General features: G+C 41.4%; 1 protein-coding gene across 3 annotated transcripts in view; it reads right to left on the bottom strand.

Annotated features, from left to right (window-relative positions):
* Positions 1 to 25,000, bottom strand: part of LOC125034272 (nascent polypeptide-associated complex subunit alpha, muscle-specific form-like) — a 241,866-nt gene that overhangs the window by 19,645 nt on the left and 197,221 nt on the right. For all 3 annotated transcript variants that reach the window (XM_047626016.1, XM_047626018.1, XM_047626017.1), the window contains one exon: positions 9,214 to 10,649. In XM_047626016.1, the coding sequence (XP_047481972.1) occupies positions 9,214 to 10,649 (1,436 nt within the window). The remainder of the gene's footprint in view (positions 1 to 9,213; positions 10,650 to 25,000) is intronic.

Genomic DNA, 25,000 nt, shown 5'->3' with positions numbered 1-25,000 from the left:
AAAGTTACACTCAAATTACACTCAAATTACACTCAACACGACTCAGCACCTGGTGGTCACTCGTCAGCCATCTGCTGGCTTGTGCTGGCTTTTGAGGTTGCTATAAATAACGAGATCAAAGGCAGGAAAATACACGTGTCATGAAATTTTGAGAATAAACACCATACGTGGAATCATATGTATACTGGAGACTTGGCACTTAACGAGGCGTTGCATTAGCAGGAGAGAGGAAAATTCCTGATAAAATAAAACAAATTGGTATCTTATCAGGTAGATGTATTGACTGGCATAGCTTAGTGCTACCAAAACAGAAAAAAATTAGTTAGTCTCTCACGCAGCTGTACTGACTCGCGTTTGGTCCTTGGAAAATAAACTTGCACGCAGTCTCAACATACAATTAATTTTGAAGTAATATGCTGTCCGTTTATTAAGCCACTATCTTTACACCGCAATATCTACTACAGCTGGAGTCTGTCACAATCTACCATTCCCATTAAATCCTCAACCTTTAAGACTACTGCTTAGAAAATCAAATGGTCACAAGCTCCAGCTGTGCCATTAAGTAATCAATGTGACGTAAACAAATCCTAAGCCATTTACCTCTTGGCACTGAGTATCGTGTATATTGAAATTCTAAATAGGGGGCATCTGATGGCCCTCTGCTTTGCCAGTAAATGCTGTTGCATGATAGGCGATTTTTTTCTGACAGCATAAAATTATACGTGTCAATACAAATCGTGACATACCACCAATAGTTATTTTCTGACGTTATTATGCTACGTGAGTCATTGTAACTACGTGCCTTCCCCCCACCCTCTCTCTCCCAAGACTGTTGTGTATAAGGGTACTTCAAAGCAGGAAGGCCTCGTATTTTTTTCCAGGTTCAAAATCTCGACCACAGAAAAGACACTCGGACCGATCGATGCGTTCCATTCCCCTCCCAGTGTGAGGAATGGAGATTGGCCGGGCCGTAAAATAGCAAAAGCGAAGTCCCGAAACAATCCAGACACAAAGTGGCACTAGTCACGCATCATCGCTGGACAAAGTCGCTCGTGTAGCTGTCTAGCAACAGTTGCTACACTGGAAGGCTGCTCTGTTGAGCAACTGTACTGAAACACTGGCGCACAAATGCTTCCATAAAGTGTATCTTGGTGGTATGCCTTTGGTCATATCAATAAATATATTCTCGTGGATGTGTTAATTATCAATAAAGATATAAACAAATAATCAAATATAAAAACCAATACGTTCATTGCGGGAAAGTACCAATACCTTCAACAAATGAATAAATGTATATAGCTGAAAATACAACAAGAAATAAATACATCAATCACAATAACAGATAAAATAAAACATATGACAAAAAAAAAAGAAAAAAAAGAACAGAAATGTAACATATACCTTACAATCTAAAAAAAGGAAAAAAATCAAGTCTTCATCCTAATCGGGTATTTGCCGATACTCAATGGCCGTTTCACACCTGCGGCAGGTGTTCGTCTAAAGTAAGTGAACAAATCACACGTGCTGAAAGCTTCCAATTCCTTACTCTAAGCGCATTTCGAAATTTTACCGTTAAAACTTATACGAAATAAAACAGTAAGACCTCCAACGACAATAAATATAATAATAACAAAAGATAAAACTATATAATATTGATAACGCTAATCACAGTAATAACAATTACATACTTAACGGTATCTACACACCCTCCATGCAGTAAATAATCTTAGTTTTATCAGTAATATTCAGGTAACATCCAACCCTGTTTTTATTTCCTGACCTATCTTATCTTATTTCAATTAATTATTATTATTATTTTTTTTTTTTTTTACTTTACAGAGACCTCGATCTACCGCTGACATTCCCAAATATTCATGACCCAGCGCCCTTTAAATTTAGAATGGGATCTTGGTAAATTCAGGCAGTTTAGTATCCAATCTACTCCCTTCCTTTTAACTGTTAATTTATCTACTTACTTATTTATCTATTCTGAACTCGGACTATCTATTTTTTTCCCCTAAATAACAAAGGTTAGATCTGGTTAAGTACAATCTGAGTTACTATTTTTATTTACATTATTTTGTTTTACTCTTACGCTCCCTCTAAAAGACTGATATCGCCTTTACTCCAGTGCAAGTTGCTGCAACAAAATATCTTTTCTTAATAATAAAAAAAGTGAATAAGTAACACTTGAAAAAAATCCAAATATACTTGGAAAATTGGAGAGAGAGAGAGAGAGAGAGAGAGAGAGAGAGAGAGAGAGAGAGAGAGAGAGAGAGAGAGAGAGAGAGAGCGAGAGAGAGCGAGAGAGAGAGCGAGAGAGAGAGCGAGAGAGAGAGAGAGAGAGAGAGAGAGAGAGAGAGAGAGAGAGAGAGAGAGAGAGAGAGAGAGAGAGAGAGAGAGCGAGAGAGAGAGAGCGAGAGAGAGAGAGAGAGAGCGAGAGAGAGAGAGCGAGAGAGCGAGAGAGCGAGAGAGAGAGAGAGAGAGAGAGAGAGAGAGAGAGAGAGAGAGAGAGAGAGAGAGAGAGAGAGAGAGAGAGAGAGAGAGAGAGAGAGAGAGAGAGAGAGAGAGAGAGAGAGAGAGAGAGAGAGAGAGAGAGAGAGAGAGAGAGAGAGAGAGAGAGAGAGAGAGAGAGAGAGAGAGAGAGAGAGAGAGAGAGAGAGAGAGAGAGAGAGAGAGAGAGAGAGAGAGAGAGAGAGAGAGAGAGAGAGAGAGAGAGAGAGAGAGAGAGAGAGAGAGAGAGAGAGAGAGAGAGAGAGAGCGAGAGAGCGAGGGAGAGAGAGAGAGAGAGAGAGAGAGAGAGAGAGAGAGAGAGAGAGAGAGAGAGAGAGAGAGAGAGAGAGAGAGAGAGAGAGAGAGAGAGAGCGAGAGAGAGAGAGACGGAGTAGAGAGAGAGACGGAGAAGAGAGAGAGACGGAGAAGAGAGAGAGACGGAGAAGAGAGAGAGACGGAGAAGAGAGAGAGACGGAGAAAAGAGAGCCAAGGCACACACACACACAAAACAACTAATCGCGTCTCATGTTATTTCAGAGTGTGCTATAATACCTTATCTAAATTTATATAAAAAAAAAACGTCTCCCTGCAAGTATTTAACTCTCATTAACGAACAACTACTCTTAGTGCAAAACCGAGTGTCTTACATACCCTAAAAAAAAAAAAAAAAAAAAAAAAAAAAACTCCATGACCCCTACGCCTTTGAACAGAATGCAATCCAAATCATCAATCATTCAACCTATATTCTTGGGTCGTGTTAATTAGACCTTATCCTCCTCCCGTTTCGCTCTCTCGCCCTCGCCAATTACTCCCTTTTCAGTCCGTCCTTCAGGTGCGAGAAATAGAAAGCAGATTGCTATCCTGGTCTATCTACTGCTCCGCCACACACTGAAAGAAGATAAAGAAAAGAAGAAAAAGAAGAAGAAGAGGAATGGAAGATGAAGAAGACGGAGAACAAAACGAAGAAGAAAAAGAAGATAAAGAAAAGAAGAAGAATAGAAGAGGAAGAAGACGAAAAATAAAACGAAGAAGAAAAATAAGTAGTAGTGGAAGAAGAAGAAGAAGAAGAAAAAGAAGAAGAAGATGAAGGAGAAGAGGAAGAGGAAGAAGAGGAAGAAGACGAAGAAGAAAAGAAGACGAAGAAGGAGAAGAGGAAGAGGAAGAGGAAGAAGACGATGAGGAAGACGAAGAGGAAGAAAAAAAGAAGACGAAGAGGAAGAGGACAAAGGAGAAAAAGAAGAAAAGAAGAAGAAGGCGAAGAAGACGAAGAAGAAGAAAATGAAGAAGCATAAGACGAAGGAGAAGAAGAAAAAGAAGAAGAGGGGAGAAGCTGCCGTACACAATCTTCCACTCATCATCTTGCTCCAAGCATTCGCCCCTCTCACCCTCTCACCCTCTCCCTGCCATGTTCCATTTAACTGCCACGCCCTCTCTCTCCCCTTTCGGCGTCCCCTTGCTTCCCCTGTTTCCCCTGTCGCTTCAAGGCCTCCTGATTCCCTCCTCCATTTTCTCCTCGATTTTCTCTCTTCTGTTTCTGTCTTAACACGTTCAACACGTTCTGGAAAACGCTCTCGCCATACCTATGTTCTTTTCTACTTAATACCACAATAATTACCCTCCTTAATACCATAATATTTGCCTCCTTAATACCATAACACCATAATAGTTTGTCTCCTTTATACCATAGTACCATAATACCTTGCCTCTTTAATACCGTATTTCTTTGGGATTTCTCACTCGCTCTCAACCCAGTCCAACCACGTATATCCTCAGCACTCTAAGTTCATCCAGGCGCGTCTCCACATCAGGTTCTCATAACCACGCACTTCTCCAACACAGAAGTTCTCAAAATCACGTAATTCTCCAGCACACAACAGCAGACCTCAAAACCATGCACATCTCCAACACAGAAGTCCTCAAAATCACGCACTTCTCCAACAGAGACATCCTCAAAACCACGCATTTCTCCAGCACAGAACAGCAGTCCTCAAAATCACGTAATTCTCCAGCACACAACAGCAGACCTCAAAACCATGCACTTCTCCAACACAGAAGTCCTCAAAACAACGCACTTCTCCAACACAGAAATCCTCAAAACCACGCATTTCTCCAACACAACAGCAAACCTCAAAAAACATACTTCTCCAACACAGCAGTCCTCAAAACCACGCATTTCTCCAGCACGGGAACAACCACACCATCGTATAAAGTCCACCTCTTTGCCTCCAATAACCAGCCCTACACTCCATCCGGTCTGCAACTTCCTCTGCCTCTCATACCCTACATACCCTTTCAGACTCCTAGTCCTCGATGCATGAGACCCTTAGTATATAAAAAAAAAAAAAACTTTCCACATCTTCTAAATACCTCCATAATTTCATCTAATTATCATTTCATCTCATTATACTTCTCCAGTTTCATCTAATTATCATTTCATCTACCCAAGTTTTATTCCACCTTTGCTTGCCCTCACTTTATTCCATCTTTGGTTGACCTCATCATTAATATCGCACTCGCTTTTACTCGCAGCTTCCATCCCTCACAAACTCTCCTAAATTCGTATGCTCAAACGCCATGATTTTCTTCCCTCAGTAACTTCCTGAATTATTTACGATGAACACCGTATCACCCAAAAGAGAGAGAGAAAGATAAAGAGAAAGAGAGAGAGAGAGAGAGGAGAGAGAGAGAGAGAGAGAGAGAGAGAGAGAGAGAGAGAGAGAGACGAACAGATCAGAAAGAAAAGAAAAGAGAGAGAAAGAAAATCATGAAACGAGCACATCTCTAAAACATGCTTAACATCAGGCAATAAACTCGAACCCAAGTACAAACAACTGTTTATGGTCTCTTCCACAATGTTCAATCAAAAATCGTCTTTAAAAACAGCCATGGAGCCCACACGCCCTTGCAGGAGCACTACCTAACCTTCCACCCCCCCCCCCCTCTCTCTCTCTCTCTCTCTCTCTCTCTCTCTCTCTCTCTCTCTCTCTCTCTCTCTCTCTCTCTCTCTCTCTCTCTCTCTCTCTCTCCCCGATTTCCATTCTCACACACGCTATTCCCATCACAGAAAGTCTCAACTAATTTTCAAATGCAACTAGAAAATGAATATATAAGATTTCGGCAAAATATTAAACAATGGTGGAGGAATCAATACATAAACACAAGAGGATTCTAAAACTTCCTCATAATAACGTACTATTGCATTTTACTTCATAATGTACGTCTTAACCCAGTGCCGACGGGCATGACGTGTACGTGTATGCCATGCCCACTGTGAGTTTACTTGTTTGATTCTTTTAAATCATAGATGGCTACACTTGTACTAAGTCACCAATGAGCCAGTTACGAGTACTGCCTGTCTCGCGCGTTTACCCTTTTCTTTGATTTACGAAAATAGTTTACGTTATATTCTTATGCTGTTACTAATGTCTATTTATTATAGTAATTGTAATGTTTATAATAAAAATAACACCATCGATATTCACAGCACTAGTAAAAAATACATTTTTCCCGCCAATTCAAATCAGGTAAGGTTACAAGGTCTACTAATTGACTCCTTTGTGGCTAAGCACTAGCAGAGCCATCTATGTGCAGAGACATTTCACAAAAATATATAAAATGAGCACAGCATTTTCCCCATTTTTTTTTTTATTTTCCCCGACGGCACTGAGTTATAAATTGGAAATGGAATAGACAGTTATTTTGGTGAGTCAAGGAATATACGAAAGAGGACATAAATATGAATTATAAATACTTTAACGGCTATTTATTAAACCCCCAAAACAAACCAGCAGTAAACACGAATACGGAAAAAAAAAATAAAAAGAATGAAAAAAAAAAATATATATATATAAACATTTCTGGAAAAGGTTGTATTACGTTTTTCTGTATAGATCTATGTGCCAAAATATCCCACTATATGAAATCCTCTAAACAGAGTTACGATTGTCATAAACAAGTATCTGGTTTTAAAATGGGACCCCTAAATATCCCCCCCCCCCTCCAAAAAAAGACCTAACAAAATATTGCCAAATTACTTCCTAATAATATAATTCGAAAATTACTTACTTTAAACACTAATATAGTAATAAAAATAATTGAAAAAACAAAACATTAAACAAAAAATCATATAAAATAAACACATAAATAAGTAACTAAATAAATATACATGAAGTAAAAAAAAAAATATATATATATCGAAACACCAAAATGAAAAAAAAAATCGGGAAAATAACATCAAAATACATTCAGACGAACAGGGCCACACAATGTCCAATTAACATGACAAAACTAAATGAATAACTAACGAACAGGTTTGTGTCGAATTTTATCAATAACGTGAATATCGTTCGCCAAACTTCGAAGTTTTGAAGTCCAGCGTTTAACGAGCGAAGTTCAGCCACGCGGATGCATATTAATCGTAAAATACTGACTGAAAACGATTCCTAAGAATGTTGTTACTTTATAAGATTAAAATGACAACGAGGCGGATCTGTTTGTGATAAAGAATTCATTTCGAAAAGTCACTTAACTCTAGATCTAAATGTCCTTTGAAGTTACTGAAGTCTTACTTTGAACTTAACTCGTCTTCGTTTTTTTAAATCAATATGCCTGTGAATATTTCAAAACTCTGTTGCCGAACATGAATAAACAATCTAGTGATTTGTGGAGAGAATTGAAAACATTCTGACATTCCTCGTGACGTGGCGGGCCTGGCGTAGAACGTGTCTGGATATAATAAATCCCTGGGTTGCTTCTAGTTCATAAATAACAAAACGCATATTCATTTAGTCATCAATCAACAGTCTCGAGTGAAGCCATTTCGCTCTGCCATCACCCCGTTTTCTATACCAACAATCAAAGCAGGTATAGAAAATGGAGTTAGTTTCTACCCTCCTCGTTACTGTTTACAATTACGAAGTAAAAAGGAAGAAGACTCAAAAGAAGACTCAAAAGAAGACTCAAAAGAAGACTCAAAAGAAGAAGAAAAAGAAGAAAAAGAAGAAGAAGAAGAAGAAGAAGAAGAAGAAGAAGAAGAAGAAGAAGAAGAAGAAGAAGAAGAAGAAGAAGAAAAAGAAGAAGAAGAAGAAGAAGAAGAAGAAGAAGAAGAAGAAGAAGAAGAAGAAGAAGAAGAAGAAGAAGAAGAAGAAGAAGAAGAAGAAGAAAAAAAAAAAGAAAAAGAAAAAGAAAAAGAAAAAGAAAAAAAAAAGAAAAAGAAAAAGAAAAAGAAAAAGAAAAAGAAGAAGACGAAGAAGACGTAGAAATAGAAGAAAAATATTAAGGCCGGTTACTCCTTATACCGAGGTACTAAAGTGAACCTGATTATATGTTATTAGTCATTAACTCCTCCTTTTTCATTCTGATCAAATTTCAGATGACAATCACAGATCATAATAATAGTAATAATGTGATTTCCCATTTGACATCCATTACAGGCAGGGTTTACAAAGACACTTTTACTGTCAAAAGCAATGTTGTTATCCCATGCAAGCTTCGTGGACATTTTCTCAAGTGAAGCACTCAGGAGATAAAAATATAATATATAAGAGCCATTGAGAAGGATTTGGTCAGTGAATCTTTCCAGTTAGCTTCATTTTGTAATAATATGCGACATATAAGGACTATAAGAAATATATATTCCTGCTCATAGATTCGTATTAAAAAACTCTCCTTTGAGCACTGAAGTATTCATAGCTCTGAGCTGTATTACCATTATACATTATGCATTTTATCTCAGAGCATTTGAATAAGGCTAATGTAGCACTTGTGTAGTTCATTTGAATATTGCATATTTGTATATTTTAGGATTTCCACAGAGTAATTCAAATAAACAGGCAAAGAAATAAGTAAATAAATATATAAATAAATAAATAAATAAATAAATAAATAGATAAATAGATGAATAAATAAATAAACACAGACACACACACACACATACACATACACATACACACACACACACACGCACACGCACAGACAGGGCAGACACAGACACACACACACACACACACACACACACACACACACACACACACACACACACACACACACGAATGGTGCGTGCGCGCGTGGCCCAGAATAACTTGAAAACACAATTCGTTGACAGAGGGATTTTTGCATTTAAACCCCTTCCATTTCTCTTCTGCTTCTTCCTCCTCCCCATTCTATGAAGGAAAATCCTACACCAAGGGACTACTTCTAAAGGACTACTTGCAAAGACTACCTCCAAAGACTACTTACAAGGATTACTTATAAGTATTACATGCACGTTCTACCTCCCTCCCCCCCTACCAAGGCCTTGCTCGTTGTCGGAGCGGAGGGGGTAGGGGGAGGGAGGAGGGGGGGAGAGCTTAGGGGATTGAGGCAAGGAATCAGCCCTGCCTTTCTTCCTCCCCCCCCCCCCCCTTTCCTTTACCTTCTCTTCTTTATCACCTTTTCTCCTGTCCACTTACCCTTAATCGTTAACTTTATTCGTTTTTTTTTTTTTTTTTTACCCTTTTCGCCACAATATTTCATCATGGCGTTATATGACCTTCGAATTTGATTTGTTTTAACCGTTGGACTACCCACCAGGACTACCTCTAACGACTACTTGCAAGGACTTCCTGCAAGGGCTATTAATAGCACTACGAGTGTTTGTAGGGACTGCTAACGGGGACTACCAGCACGAGGCACAAAGGCAAACTGTACGTATTAACAGATACTTGAGCACCGAACACCTACCGCAGGATGGCCCGAGGCCGAGCTGGAGGGCAGGAAGCCGTCGAGGGCGGCGCGCGCTTCCCCGACGGCGCTGCTGAGGGCGGAGGGAGCGAGGGCGGGGCTGCGGGCGGAGGAGGGCGGGAGGGGCGGGCCTCGCGCGGGCGGCTTCGGGGCGAGCACGGAGGAGACGAGCGGGTAGCTCCTCGAGGGCGAGACCTGGGTCAGGGACGCCGAGGAGGAAACGGGCACGAGGGGCACGCCCGCCTTCAGGAGCGAGGCCAGGTACGAGGACGAGGACACGGGCTGCGGGGACATGATGCTCGTCGCGGCCTCCGCCGGCGGCTGCAGCGCGCCCCGCCCCGAGGCGGCGCTCGAGGCCGCGCCCTGCCCCGACGACGTAGGCGCGAACACCAGGTAATACTTGAGCGGCTCCGCGCCCTTGGGGCCCTCCTCGGCGTCGCCGGCGGCGCTCGAGGACGACGGCAGCCCGAAGGAAGCGGGGATCAGCACCATCGTGTGCTTGGCCTTCGCCGCGTCGGGAGCTTCGCCGGAGGCCGGGGCAGGGGCGCCGGCGGAGGGCGCCGCCGCGTTTGTACTGGCGGGGGGTGCGGGGGCGAAGGGCGGGGCCGCCGGCTGGAGGAACGACCTGTGGAGCTGGCGTTGGTGCAGGATGGTGCCGGGAGTGACCGCCGCAGGGACCGCCGCCAGGGCCTCGTCCGCGGCGCCCTTCGCCTGCGACGGCGGCGGGACCCACGTCTTGTTGACGGACACCCTCAGGAGCTGCGACAGCGGGGCGGCCGCCGCGCCGCCGGAGATGACGCTGGTCCTCGCCGCGCCGGCGGGCGGCTCCAGGCTGCCGGCGAGGGGGGCCGAGGACGGCGGCGCCGCGCCCGGGCCCGGGGGGCCGCTCATGTGGGCCACGAACACCTGGTGCCTGGCGCCCTGGCCCGCGCCCCCGTCGGCCGGCTCCGAGGGCGCCGCCGGCGAGGGGCTCGTCTGCGAGACGGCCTTCCACAGCTTCCCTGAGCGCTTGAGGATCGAGGGCACGGTCATCTTGCGGGGCTTGGCCGCCGGGGGCGCGGCGTCCGCGGGGCGCTTCTCCGGCCCCGCCCACAGGCCGCTCGAGGTCCAGAGGCCGCCGGCTGGCTTCGAGGGCGACGCGGCGGGCGAGGCCTTCTTCGGGCTGGCCTTCCCCGCCTCCTTCTGCTTGTCTGGCGCTGCAGAAGGGGAAAGAACGGCACCAGCTGCAGGAGAGAGAGAAGGAGGAGGAGGAAGTGGGGAAAACGAAGTGGGAAGAACGAGGGGAGAGGAAGGGACGGAGGAGGGAAGCGACGACGAAGGAAGCGCACGAGGAGGAGACGCCTCCTTCGCCGCCTTCGCCCTGGGAGTCCTGCCGGCGCCGCCCTTCCGCTCCTTCCTCCCCTCCGGCTGACTCAGCGCCTTGCTCTCCGGGGCCTCTGCGGGGGAAACGCCAGGGGTCAGTGACGCTAGACGAGGGCGGCGGGAAACATGACAGCGACATCAAGCTCTAACTCTATCTTAAGAGGAACTTACAACATACATTATGAGTAATTTAAACGTTAACTTATGAATTGATTGTGAGCATACTGTGTAAAGATAACAGAGACGAGATCAAATACTAGTCTGCGGAGACAATACATGACTATAATCTCATCTTTCCTAACAAAGTATAGTAATTTCTTAATTCAGAATAAAGAACAAAAAGATAACAAATGTCCTCAGAACACTCGCTGTATATAATGATACAAGCATATACTACAAGCATGCACCAAAATTCCGCCTCCAAAGGGGATTGCACAACCATGTTAATTATGGAAGCAATAAAAGTACTGAAAATAACATAAGAGACCAAAAAGGAATATAACATACGCAAAACTAAAACCATTCCCACGTCAAAAAAAAAAAAAAAGGGTATATACGCATGACACAAACGGACACGGACACGGACACAGACACGGACACGGACACGCCAATCCATACCCCAGAACCCAACCATTTCCTGACATTCCCCCTAAAACATGACGTAACGACAGTGTCATTCAATAAACCCCCCCAACCCCCACCACCCCTACCCCTACCCCAACTATGAATTTTCATCCATGTACTCATTTTCTCCCCCCACCCCCACCCCCCCACACAACCCCAGCCCCCTCAAAAGAAAAAAAAAAGAAAAACAAGAAGAAAATCCACTAACATGACCAAAAATCATTATCATCACCACTACGATCAAGTGCGGTATCCCATTAAGCCCGGCCGGAGCACTGGAAAACGACCCGTAGTTTCCGTAGGCGTTAGGGTAATATTCGAGCGTTACGCATGGAATATTCCGGAGGCGTCTTGCCATGCTATTTGGTCCAGAGTTAAAAGGAAATGAAACTCGGGGCTGTGGACTTGCCTCCAGTCGCCTTCCCTTTCATGCTGCTGCGGCTGTTGCTTTACTGGTACCGATGTCGATCAGGCGGGGTTGGTGTTGTGTCGAGGGGGGGGGGGGGGGGTTAAAGGGTGGGTGGGTGTAAGTGGGTGGGTGTAGGTGTGCGGGTGTTGAGGGGGTGGGTGTAGGTGGGTGTGTGTTGAGTGGGTGTGTGTTGAGTGGGTGGGTGTAGGTGGGTTTTGGTTAAGGGTGCGTTGAGTGGGGGGATATGCTGGAAGGAGGCTGGGTATGAGATTGCGGATGTACAAGCACACACGCACTCACAAATGCACACACACACACACACACACACACACACACACACACACACACACACACGTACAGTCGTACACACCCGCACCACCTCCGTCCCTCCGTCCCTCCGCCCGCAGCCCCGTCGGCGTCCCTCAGAGTTCTCAACCTCAACCAGCCACAGGATCTCCCCCCTCCCCCTTCGACAACCCCGGTCTCGAACAGCTTCAGGGGAAGGATCGATGGACAGTTCCTGGCTTCCCTGCCCCGATATATACATACCTTCATCCTACATAGTCGTACGTAACGGTGTAATGGCCTCACAAACTTTCTTTAATATCTGTAGTTTCAGTCACTTGTCTTCGTCTTTTTATAATTTCTTTTTTTCTCTTTTCTTAAATTTATATAAAGCCGACCGAATTCCAGCTCTTACAATATACATATCTGTACCTATATCTATATATCTATATATCTATCTATCTATATATCTATCTATTTATTCATCTATTTATCCCTCTATCTATATGAGCCTCCGAACGAAGATATTTGAAAGGATTCGAAACGTGGAGACAATTTCTCCTTTTTTTCTAAATTCTTTTTTATATAACTTTTGACTCGTTTAACGACAACGCTTCTGTTTTCGTTAACTCTGCGCTGCCTCACACGACAGCACAAAGGCCTTCAAATTTCAGCTCATTTCTTTCCATTGTAAACGTTTTCCTAAGGAATCTTGCCCATTTTCTGTTCTCATGCCGATAATGCTTACCACGTGAACACCAATGGCAGTGTGTATTTAACATAATTTATCTGTATATCTATCAACCACGTGAACACCAATGGCAGTGTGTATTTAACATAATTTATCTGTATATCTATCAACCACGTGAACACCAATGGCAGTGTGTATTTAACATAATTTATCTGTATATCTATCTACCACGTGAACACCAATGGCAGTGTGTATTTAACATAATTTATCTGTATATCTATCTACCACGTGAACACCAATGGCAGTGTGTATTTAACATAATTTATCTGTATATCTATCTACCACGTGAACACCAATGGCAGTGTGTATTTAACATAATCAAGCTATCTATCTATCTATCTACCTACCGCATGAACACCAATGGCTGTGTGTATTTAACATAATCAATCTATCTATCTATCTATCTATCTATCTATCTACCTACCGCATGAACACCAATGGCTGTGTGTATTCAACATAATCTATCTATCTATCTATCTATCTACCGCATGAACACCAATGGCTGTGTGTATTTAACATAATCAATCTATCTATTTATATATCTATCTATCTACCGCATGAACACCAATGGCTGTGTGTATTTAACATAATCAATCTATCTATCTATATATCTATCTATCTACCGGATGAACACCAATGGCAGTGTGTATTCAACATAATCTATCTATCTATCTATCTATCTATCTATCTACCTACCGCATGGACACCAATGGCTGTGTGTATTCAACATAATCTATCTATCTATCTACCTACCGCATGGACACCAATGGCTGTGTGTATTCAACATAATCTATCTATCTATCTATCTATCTATCTATCTATCTATCTATCTACCTACCGCATGAACACCAATGGCTGTGTGTATTCAACATAATCTATCTATCTATCAATCTATCAACCTACCAACCTACCTACACACACACACCCACAAACACACCATCGCTTCTCCCCTCCCCCCCACCCACCCACCTCACTCCCCCCCTTTCGGCGCTCATAAATCCCAAAGCCCCCCCTCCCCCCCTCCCCCCTCCCCCCCTTTCGAAAACGCCAGACTAATTTAAATAAACGTTCAAACAAAATACGGAAAAAAAAGAAATTACAAGCATACATAATCACAAAAAAAAAAAAGCTTAACTAATAAACTTAGGAAGTCCAACCCTCCCCTCCTCTCCCCCCCCCCCCCACTTTCCACTTGTATAAATATTGCCTATGGGAAGATATTACATCATTAAATATATCACGGGGCCAACCTTATGAAAAATGGATGGAGTATACAGTGAGCAAAAACACCGTACAGCTTGGTAACTAAGTGGATTGGTAAGTAGATGGGCCAGTAAGTGGATTGGTAAGTATTTGGGCAAGTGAGTGGATTGTTAAATAAGTGGATTGGTAAGTAAGTAGATTGGTAAAGAGATGGGCAAGTAAGTGGATTGGTAAGTAGATGGGCAAGTAAGTGGATTGGTAAGTAGATGGGCAAGTAAGTGGATTGGTAAGTAGATGGGAAAGTAAGTGGATTGGTAAGTAGATGGACAATTAAGTAGATTGGTAAGTACATGGTAAGTAGATTAATAACTAAGTAAATGGGTACGTAGATTTGTAAGTGTACGTGTGTATCTATCCCCGTTCTTGTTTTAGTAACTTTTGTGTGAAAAAAAAATTGTTAAATAGGAGAGGAAGGGGGAACCAGGTGGAGAAAAACGAAAAAAGTATTAAAAAAAAAAAGAAAGAAAGAAAGTCATTATTCATATTAAAAAAAAAAATTAAGTTTTAAAACCTTCGTAATATTGAAAGAAGAAAAAAAAAACTCCCAAAAGTTTTTACCCCAACGTTTAAAAAAAGAAAAGAAAAAAAGAAAAAGAAAACCCATTATGACTACCTTAAAAAAGACATAATAATAATAATAATAAAATCAATAAGATAAAAAACAAAAAAACGGATGGTACAAGGCAAGCAAGCTTCTGGCGCAGTGTGGTTAAGCCTTAATACTGAAAAGAGGTTATGAAGTTTTACGACATGCGGGCATTGAGGTTAAAGCTACAGTGGCCGTTGAGAATGGAAACCCCCAGCTGCACAGGGGTTCCAGCATAACACTGTTTTTTTTTGTGTTTTTTTGAGGGGGGGAGGGGCAATTTGAACAAGAGTTTCACCACGAACCCTCGAGCTGTTCTGGAAGGTCGTGGAAGAAGGAGAAGAAGAAGAAAGAGAAAGAGAGAAAGAGAGAGAGAGAGAGAGAGAGAGAGAGAGAGAGAGAGAGAGAGAGAGAGAGAGAGAGAGAGAGAATCTGTATGTGGTTCGTTCTCAATAACAGACTTCGTAAGATCTCAAGTTAAAGAACAGATATTTTATGTCTATTCACGTGCTTCGAGAGTTCAAATTATTTCACCTAACGGCTAAAGAACTGAATATCGGAGATCGAATTTGATGAACACGTGAAGAACACGTGAAGAACGCCCGATGGTTCTAGCATGTGAAATTGAAGAACGCGACCATCAGTTCTAAACACAAGTAAATAACCGCAAATGTAACCAAAATGTAATTAAATAACCTCATTTGTAATTAAAAACCCAAAACGGCCTTCTGGTTTTAGTGTGAAAGGCTGCAGAGTAGGACGCGATACCTAAGTTTACAACGAAAAAAAAAATACTGTGAGTTTAAGATGAAGTTTTGGGTTCAGGAGGAAAGTCTCCGGTGTTAAAATATGTGAGAGAAGGAAAGCGAAAGAAGGAAAAAGACGAAGAAGAAGAAGAAGGAGGATGAAAAAGAGGTTAGGTGAAACCATACCTTAGAGGGGAAAAAATCGGGACCTTTGGCTTTTCTTCCCTTAAATCACTTAAAAAAAACTAAAATGTATATCAATCACAAGCCACACCATCCCAGAACTCGAAACCAAGAGCCAGACGGAACCTTCCAGAACCCCGAAGGCTTGCACACCGGCCCCGAAGTTCTCGAAGCTTCCATCCGCGAGACGGCGCCGGCGGAAAATTCCATCCGGGAGACATTTCAGTTCGGGGTCTCAAAATCTGAGGGGAAAATGTCATTGGTCTTCTCTCTCTCTCTCTCTCTCTCTCTCTCTCTCTCTCTCTCTCTCTCTCTCTCTCTCTCTCTCTCTCCCTTTCCCCTTAGAAGGACGAATAATCAAAGCTCCTAAACTAAATTTTCGCCCTCGTTCAGTGCTGCAGAAAATCGTGTGGAGTGCTCGGCTGCAAAGGACCTGCGTAGTACGGGGGCACGAAGGTACGAAGCCACACATGCACAAAGGAAAGGGAAAAAGAAAAAAGAGAACAAGGGGGAAAAGGGGTAAAAGAGAGAAATGTGAGAGAGAGAGAGAAATGAAGAAAGGAAGCCCTTGAACACCAGGGCTTTTGAAGCAGACATTCGAGGACCCGAAGCTGTTGAGGCGAAGTTGGAAGCGTGCAAGAGCGAACAAAGCCTGCTGCCCCCCCTTTACCCCCAATGACGTCAGAGTGGAGGTGGGTTTCAATTACGAGAAAACCGGCAGCTATCTGGCGGGGGTAATCTCTCCTCATGCAATTTTATTTACTTTTCTTGCATCTTCTTCGTCTGTGGGTTGAGCTGTCTATTCGTGGATTTAATAAAACACGTGGAGCTATTTTGTCTCCTCTCCCTTTCAGCTGACCGAGAGCTAGCGTCGCCTGTCCACCACGCAGTAGTAATGAGGCCAGGGAATTAAACCAGCAGGAAACAGAGAGAAATGTTGGTGTGTGCAGTCTGGTGGCCCTGAGCTTCCCTGGCGACCAGATCGTGATCGAAACTATGTGGGGGTATTCGTTTCATTAAGGATTGGTGACCGGCGGCCGAAACGGGTCGAAGCGGAGGTCGAAATTGCGAAACGGGTCGACGTCTCGCGATCCCCTCGACCATAAACACGTTTTTCTTTCCCAAGAGATTGCGGACGACCCCCCTTCCCTTTCCAAAAGCGACGCGCCCGAACCCCACTGGGAAGCGACGACGAATTCTGAAAAGCAATCCGGGTCCGGGAGCGTTCGTTCAGGAGGCCCCGTTTTCACAGGCCTTCGTCCGCGACCCACGGGGCTTCGGACGCGCGCTTCGCTCACAACTCGTGCCAAATTTAGAAGGAAGTTTCTCCCCCTCTGCGAGTCCCACGAGAACGCACAACCGACAGGCAACCAAATGGTAGCCGTTCGGAAGGGGAGGGGAGAGGGAGAGAGAGACAAGAAAGGGGAAAGGACGCGGAAGGGGAAGGAAGGGGCAAAAATACAATAAATGTAATTGCCCTACCACTCATCACTTCTCCAATTAAACACAAGATTAGAAGAGAGAGAAAGCCCCAACGGAAGAGGCTTCACAAAGAGAGAAGCAGAGAGAGGCATGCTCGAGAAAGAGAAAGAGAGAAAGGAAATGAACGAGCGAGCGAGCGAGCGAGCGAGGGAGGGAGCGAAGTGGATTGAACAACCAATAGTATCGGGGGAATGGTCTCTCCCCCTCCCCCACTCCTTCCCCTCCCAAGCTGTCCCTCCATTGCGAGAGCCTTTCCCCCTCCCTGCCCTGCCCCTGCCGACCCCTCCCTGCATCCCCTGCGGCGCTCCAAGGTCACCGCACGCTCTCGACCACTGCAGGAAGCCCGAGAGAAGGAACGTGCCTTAGTATTTCGAGTTTTGCTGTCTTGTACAGGGACCCCGCAGACATACACCCCAAAATTATCGGTTCACGTAAGGAAAGATGTGGTAGAAACGGCGAGGGAATGATGTATGGCCCACTTTGAGGAAAGGGAGATAAAATTTTATAGCTGGATGTGAAAATTCGCCACGGAGATACAGATATTCCATTTCTCTATTTTCGGCATTTCAGCGCAAATTCCTGCATGTGAATAAGGTGCTTCTAAAGCAAAAACAAAAACAAAAAAAGAAAGAAAACGAATTCCCATAATGAAAAAAATATATATATATAAAAATGAGGTAGAAGAACCCCAAAAGGAAACGATGAATGAAAATCAAACTTAGGGTCCTGAAATAGTCTCTAAAAATCTCTAATTTACAAAAGGATAAAAAAAGGACAAAACTAAACAAATAAAAAATGTGTAAACAACTAAAGTCAGGATATGTACAAACGAATATATATATTTAAGAAATGTATGTGAAACTGATATTACAGTACAAAAAAAAATAAAATAAAACAAAAATCAATAAGAAAGGTATTGTCAACTTAATAAAAGAGCTACCATACTTTAATTGAAGAAAACATAAAAAATATAAAACTATAGAACACAAAGACTTAATAAAGGAAGTGTATACTAAAATAATCACTCCATAGTTACCAGCAATGCCAGGTGAATTGCTTGTACAAAAATAAGTCTGTTTGCGGAATCACAAAGTAATCGGAAATGCAAACTTCTTTTCGAACATACTAAAAAAAAAAAAAAAAAAAAAATGCAAGCACAAATTGCCCTGAACATATTATACAGATAAATACTCATTTAACCCAAAACTAAATTCTAAAAACTTGTCCAGAATGTTAGTATGGCCCCCCCCCCCAAAAAAAAGGCCATTCAGTGAAAACGGCCCCAAAAAACAGTCCATTGCAAAGATCTAACCTAGGAATCCACAGGCAGAATCTGAACTCAGTGACACAGAAGTACGAAAACACCTTAATTACATGCTGAATTACTGAAAAACTCTAGTAACATTGAGACATAAATAGGGATAAAATACCTATTGACTTTCTTCTTAAAATTGACTCAAACATGGCTACAACATTTGTAAAAATCTACAAATCAACTGATTTTATATATAAAAAAAAACAAGTATTGATAACGTTCAGAAATATAGTCATTCACTTCAATAAGAACTTCAGTTATTACTTGTATCATGTCCATAAAAATTAATCCCAAAACCTAGCTAAAAGTAAAAAATGGTTCCATTTTTTAGGCCCTAAAATTTTGCAACCTCCTGCTTTGATGACGAAGGACCAAAGATAGTCCAAACAGACAGTGAACTAATTTCCAGTCCAGCAGTAAATCTATCAAGTGCTGAAACTGTGTAAATACGAATAGATTCCTATAATCACAAATTTTTTAAATTATATAAAATACCTAAATCATTTCGTACTACCTTCTTCCCGTTTAGCTTCCACGAACAAATACATAGCGATAAAGCTCTTAAAATTGACCCCATCAATCATTCCCGAAGACGGGGCTCCATAAATCAGGCCCTATATACGTTCTACACTATTCAGACCTCAAAATTGAGGACCCAAACCCTAAAATCCTTGAAATCAGACACAAACAGGCCTCGAATTTAGATCCCCTCTGCGGTGTGCAAAAAAAAAAAATTCCAAAATCACATATGTAGACCGATGTTCACGGTAATAAACTTGGTTAAGAATAGGATCTTCAGTAACCCAAACTGTGGCTTGCGCTCTACAAGATTTACAAAACAACTCAGGAACCCATAACTATGTTCCAAAATCAGACCTAACAGCACAATTGTTTCCATAATCTGAATCTACCAATTAGAACTAAGAGTCAGTCATATTGACCTTTGGACACCTTCAATTTTTATTGGCCAATTTTACCAATATTTACTTCCTGCAGAATATCACTCTATATAAATCAAAGAAAAAAAAAAAAGCCCTAAAAATTTACTTCACCGCCCGCAGCCAGTTCTCATTTCACGAATCAGGCCCCCTAAAATGACCAACTCCAGTGAGTCCCCAATCTGACTAAACACTAGCCTCCTTAAGCCAGACTCATGTACATATCCGATGCTCATGATGTAAAACAAGATAAAACTAACTAAATAAATAAAGATCTGAAAGAAAAGACAATAATCATACTTCAAATACTAACTCCATAAAGCGGACCTAAATATTTACTTCATTAACCAAAGCCATATAAAAATGGGCCCAAATTACTCTATGAAGTTTGTTCCATTCTACCCCCAAAAAAGGATACCAACCGGTAGTTACCCAAATAAACTGCAGATTCCATCTATGAGAAGTAAACCACAAAACCACACGTTTATACTAAAACAATATTGGCTAAAATATTTGAATATTTGAACTGGGTCTTTTAAAACTAACCTGGCTTATTAAATAATAATAAAAAAGAGTAACTAACAGATGTAGTAAAACAAAAACGAATTATTTTATCTTTTACACTAGACGCACAATAAAATCACAAACCTGGACCCCAATTTTGGGGTCAAAACTTATTAGGCAAACAAAAATGATGAAAAAAAAATTAAATCCCAAATTGTAACTGTCCTAGCAGCCTTTTACTGACTTTTTGGTCTAGAATTCATTTCACCAACATTCAGATACAGTTACTTGAAGCCCAAAAGAGTGATTTGTTCAAGTTGGGCCCAATATTTCTGTCCATGACAATGAACAAAGTAATCTTCTGCCCAAATTGGGCCCATTTTTTGCTCTATGTGTTTTTGCCCAGATGTAGCCAAAACTACACTTTTTTAAACACCAACTGAAGACTAAATGCTACTTCCTAACCACAAGAAGCCGGTTAAAATTCTCTAACATGATTTTAAACAGAAACTCCAGGCCAAAACTAGCTTTCCCACTAAAAAATGATGGGGCAAAGTCAATTCACTTTCATAGTATGAAGTCAAAATCTCGCTGACAAAGAGAGATACCAATCCTCCTGAAGGAAGGGAGGAAGGAAGGAGGGAGAGAGAGAGAGAGAGAACGTTAAACAAACACTTATACAAATGGGGGCCTATATTAACAAATCCGAACAAGATCTACTTCTTACTGAAAAGAATACAGTACAAACAGATCCCTCTCATACAGTATACCGAGGACCCTCAACAAATCAACTTAGACGAAGCCAATGAGACCCAATTGAAATTCAAATAAAGGATGCCCAATGAAACACAATTGGCCAGAACGAAGCGCAAATCGACCCCAATGACTAAACAAGGGCCCATTAACCTAATATAACCCTATGGGAGTCAACGAACTTCAAGTGGCTAAACAAGGCTCAAGGTCAAAGGACAAAATGATCCTTCTCTCGTGTGATCTGAAAGGGCCATCCACAAGTAAAGCACACAAAGCTGAAGTAGGGCTCAAATTAATTTTCAAGACCCATGGTACTAAAAAACGAGACCAATAGTACCAAATTTGAGACCCATATTAACAAAAATGACACACTGCACAAAATTATGAGACCGATAATACCAAAAATAACACATGGTACAAAAAATGAGACCCATGGTCCCAAAAATGAAAGCCAATGTACGAAAAATTTAGTCCCGTGGTATCAAAACGGAAGCCTATGGTACCAAAAACGAAAACTAAAAAGAGACCCAACGTACCAATTTTTTTTTTTTTAATGGACGTTACCAAAAAACAATACTCACAGTACAAAAAACTAGACCCATGATCACAAAATCAGCCAAGATTTAAAAAATGTGACCCATGGTTCCCAAAAATGAGACCCACGGCACTAAAAATGGAACTGATGGTACCAATACAGAGACCCCAAGCTAAAAAAAAGAAAAAAAATACTCATAGTACCAAAATGATACAACACATGAGCCTTGCGCCAAAAAATGACTCGTGGCACAAAAAATTAGACCCACGGTACCAAAAAACGAGACCAATGGAACAAAACACAAATCCCATGGTACCAAAAATTAACAAATGGGATGACAGAAGGGTTCAGTTACAAATCAATACAATTAAGACCCAAAAATGTGAGCCATGGTATGAAAAAATGATCCATACCTACCAAAAAATGAGACCCAGGGTACCAAAAATCAACATATTGGATGACAGAGAAACATCAGTTGAGAATTTTATTGAAAAGATAGGTTGGGTTTCAAACTAATACAATCAAGGCCCAAAACTGAGACCCATGGTTCCAAAAATGAAACCCACGGTACCAGAAATGCGACCTAAGTGCCTAAAAAATGACTCATGGAACCAGAAACGAGACCCATGGTACCAAAAATGAGACCCATGTGCCAAAAATGACATGGAACCAAAAAACGAGACCCGTGGTACAAAAAAAAGAGACCTAACAGCCAGAAATTGTTCATGGTATTTAAAAAATGAGAGCCATGGAACAAAACACGAGACCCATGGTACAAAAAATGAAACCCATATGCCAAAAATGTCTCACGGAACAAAATACGAGACCCGTGGTACAAAAAGAAAGACTCATGGAACAAAAAACAAGACTCATGGAACTCAAAACAAGACCCATGGTACAAAAAAAAGAGAACCACAGCACCAGAAATAAGACCCATATGCTAAAAATGACTCTTGGAACAAAAAATGAGACCCATGTACCAAAAAAATGACTCATGAAACCAAAAAACGAGACCCATGATACAAAAAATGACGCATGGAACAAAAAAACAAGACCCATGGTACAAAATATTAGACCCACGCTACCAAACACGAACAAATAAGCTGACAGAAGAGTTGAAAAGCAAACAGTACCGACCTGAATCCAACCTTAGGCCAAATTATATAAAATGGCTCAAAAAAAGGAGACCAAATTACGAAATGCAGCCCAAATAACCTTAAAAAATTCAAGTATGGCCAAAATAAACGGACTAAAAAAGTGACATGACACTATTAACCCCGCAAAACACTGAAACGAGCAAGCGATATGACAAAATGACCACCAAACAACCTGAAACGCCCGAATTTAGCATTACAAACTGAAGTAACTAACTGAAATGTTCAAATTGGGCCCAAATCAACTCAATTTGGCCCAATTTGAAGAGGAAATTGACCCAAGGTGTCCCAAACGAGTATATGAAGCCCAAATAACCGGAAACCACGGAACGGGAATCAAATGTAACTAATATTATGACCCAATGTAACCCAACCTGGAATTAACAAAGGAAGCCTAGTTAATAAAAAGCCAAAAAAATAATAAAATACGCTGAATAAAACGCCAAAAAATAACAAAATACGCTGAATAAGACGCCAAAAAATAACAAAATACGCTGAATAAGACGCCAAAAAATAATAAAATACGCTGAACAGTCAAAATCTGACTAAAATCACCAGATGAGGTACAAGTTAACCCTTTTATACAACGCCTTTGAGCAATTTGGATAAATTACAGTAAGGACATTAATGTAGGTAAGTAAATAAACATGACTTAATAATAATAATAATAACAATAATGATAATGATAATAATAATGATAATAATAATAATAAAACGATAATTTAAAAATGACACCAATTGTTATGTCAGGCTTTTAATAAAATCGATTCTCTTACAAAAGCCAAATCTGAATGTCTGAATTATTTTCATTTTTCTCCGTTCTTTTTCCTTACCCCCCCCCCCCCCCCTATACGCACTAGGATTTTAAAATACAGAAAAAAAATTACCGGTATGTATTAATGAATATAATTGTACGTACGAAAGTATATACACACGTAGGTATGTACACAAGACACATACATACAAACTTACGCAAAATCTCACACACACACACACACACACACACACACACACACACACACACACACACACACACACACACACACACACACACACACATACACACACACACACACACACACACAGAGAGAAACCTTGAAATAATAACAATAATCCTGTACCCATAAAAGCAACATAAAACCAAATTAGATTCTATTGCCGGCACTAACTTAGGAATTACATAGACTGCAAGAGAAATTTCGCAATGGCTCGCCGCACAGAACTTACGGACCCTCGCTATGAAAATTTAATGGAGTCATTCGTAGAGCAATATACTTTAATTATACTTGTGAAATAAATTCGGGGTGGGGGGGTGGGGGCAGAGGACCATTCTGTCGATAGTTTCAGAACTTCCATAATCGAAACGATAACGCATTTATATAAGTTTGGAAGAAAATAGCAGTAAATGCAACGAAGCGAGCGAAGTGCGTTCACTATTTATTTTGGAAAATTAATGATGCAAAATAATACACGATTTATTTACTAGTACGAGCAACGCGAACAATAAAAATAAATACTTAAATATTCATCTAAAAGCAACTACCTTAAAATCCCCAGCATATATATATTATCCACGAAATCCCAACGGCTTTTTCTTTTACGGAACAAAAGACTATTCACGAGCGCACATCCGGCCTTTGGATCGCGCGCCAAATATACCCTTCAATATATAGTTCATTAGCTTTGTAACGCATCTTACTTGCAATGTCATCAAAACGAAAAGGGACATGGGCGATAAAGAAGGGCGACATACTATATATAAGAGAAATACATACAAATAATTGCCGAAATACGGGACCATTGCGTCTAACTTCAAAATGGATACGGTATATAAAGAAGGATAACAGGCGATATATATATATATATATATATATATATATATATATATATATGTGTGTGTGTGTGTGTGTGTGTGTGTGTGTGTAAACACACACACACACACACATATTGAAATATACAAACACAGAGCTGAAATACGGAGATAGTGTGTGGGTGTTATATATTTTTATATTCGCTTCCACTTGCTGTTCGTTAGCTGTTGGCTCTCGGCCAAGGAGCGTTAGGGTGGAGACACGCTCTCTGTATATGCTATTCTGGTCACACGATTCATATATTCACCACACATTTTGATACGGCCATTATATTAGACCTGGCGTTATGCTCTCAACTTTCCTCGTTTTCGCTATAATTTTGTCTTTTACCATGTACTCGCGCAGTCGTTATTTTCATCACAAGTTTCGTAAAAATAAAAATGGTAACGAAGAGTGGATAGGAAACTTTGGCTCGTTGTAAAGGGAGATTAATGCGCGCTGCAGAGCCTCTCGCGGCATGAGGCTAGGCCCCAATATATACCTAGCTTGAAGTTACTTCTAAAATTGGTTATTTGACCGAGTTGCTTATTTCGCGCGCGTCTGGGGTCATTCATTACGATAAATATGAATAACGACTTAAACTAAACGTCATTTTTTTTTACAGTAATGGCGGACACTAAACACCACTATTAAAATGTCAAACGGAGAACATTTCATAAAAAAAACAGGAGACACCAAGCATTTTTTGCCAATTCATGGATATCACTCACTCTTTTTTTTAAAAATCCGAAAATGGCGAACACTAAACCTCATTTAAGAAAGCACTTCACTCAGCACCATCGACCGCTCTCTAACCTGACCCTTCCTTTCCCTCGGCCGTGCATCGCGCATTCGACACACTGCGGAACCACGTGCAGTAAAATCGTTAGCCCAATCAATCCGGCTAAATTAATTCCGATTTATGAGGTCAACCAACGGCTTCCTCTTGTCCATCTTTGGGTCTGTGTTCCAATCGCTCTGTTCTAACTCTTGCGTTAATTTCCTCCTCTTATTCTATTCGTTCTTCTTCTTCTTCTTCCTCAACTT

The sequence above is a fragment of the Penaeus chinensis genome, chromosome 17, assembly GCF_019202785.1.
Source record: "Penaeus chinensis breed Huanghai No. 1 chromosome 17, ASM1920278v2, whole genome shotgun sequence".
Taxonomy (NCBI): Eukaryota; Metazoa; Arthropoda; class Malacostraca; order Decapoda; family Penaeidae; genus Penaeus; species Penaeus chinensis.
This window is presented reverse-complemented; position numbering and strand designations above follow the sequence as displayed.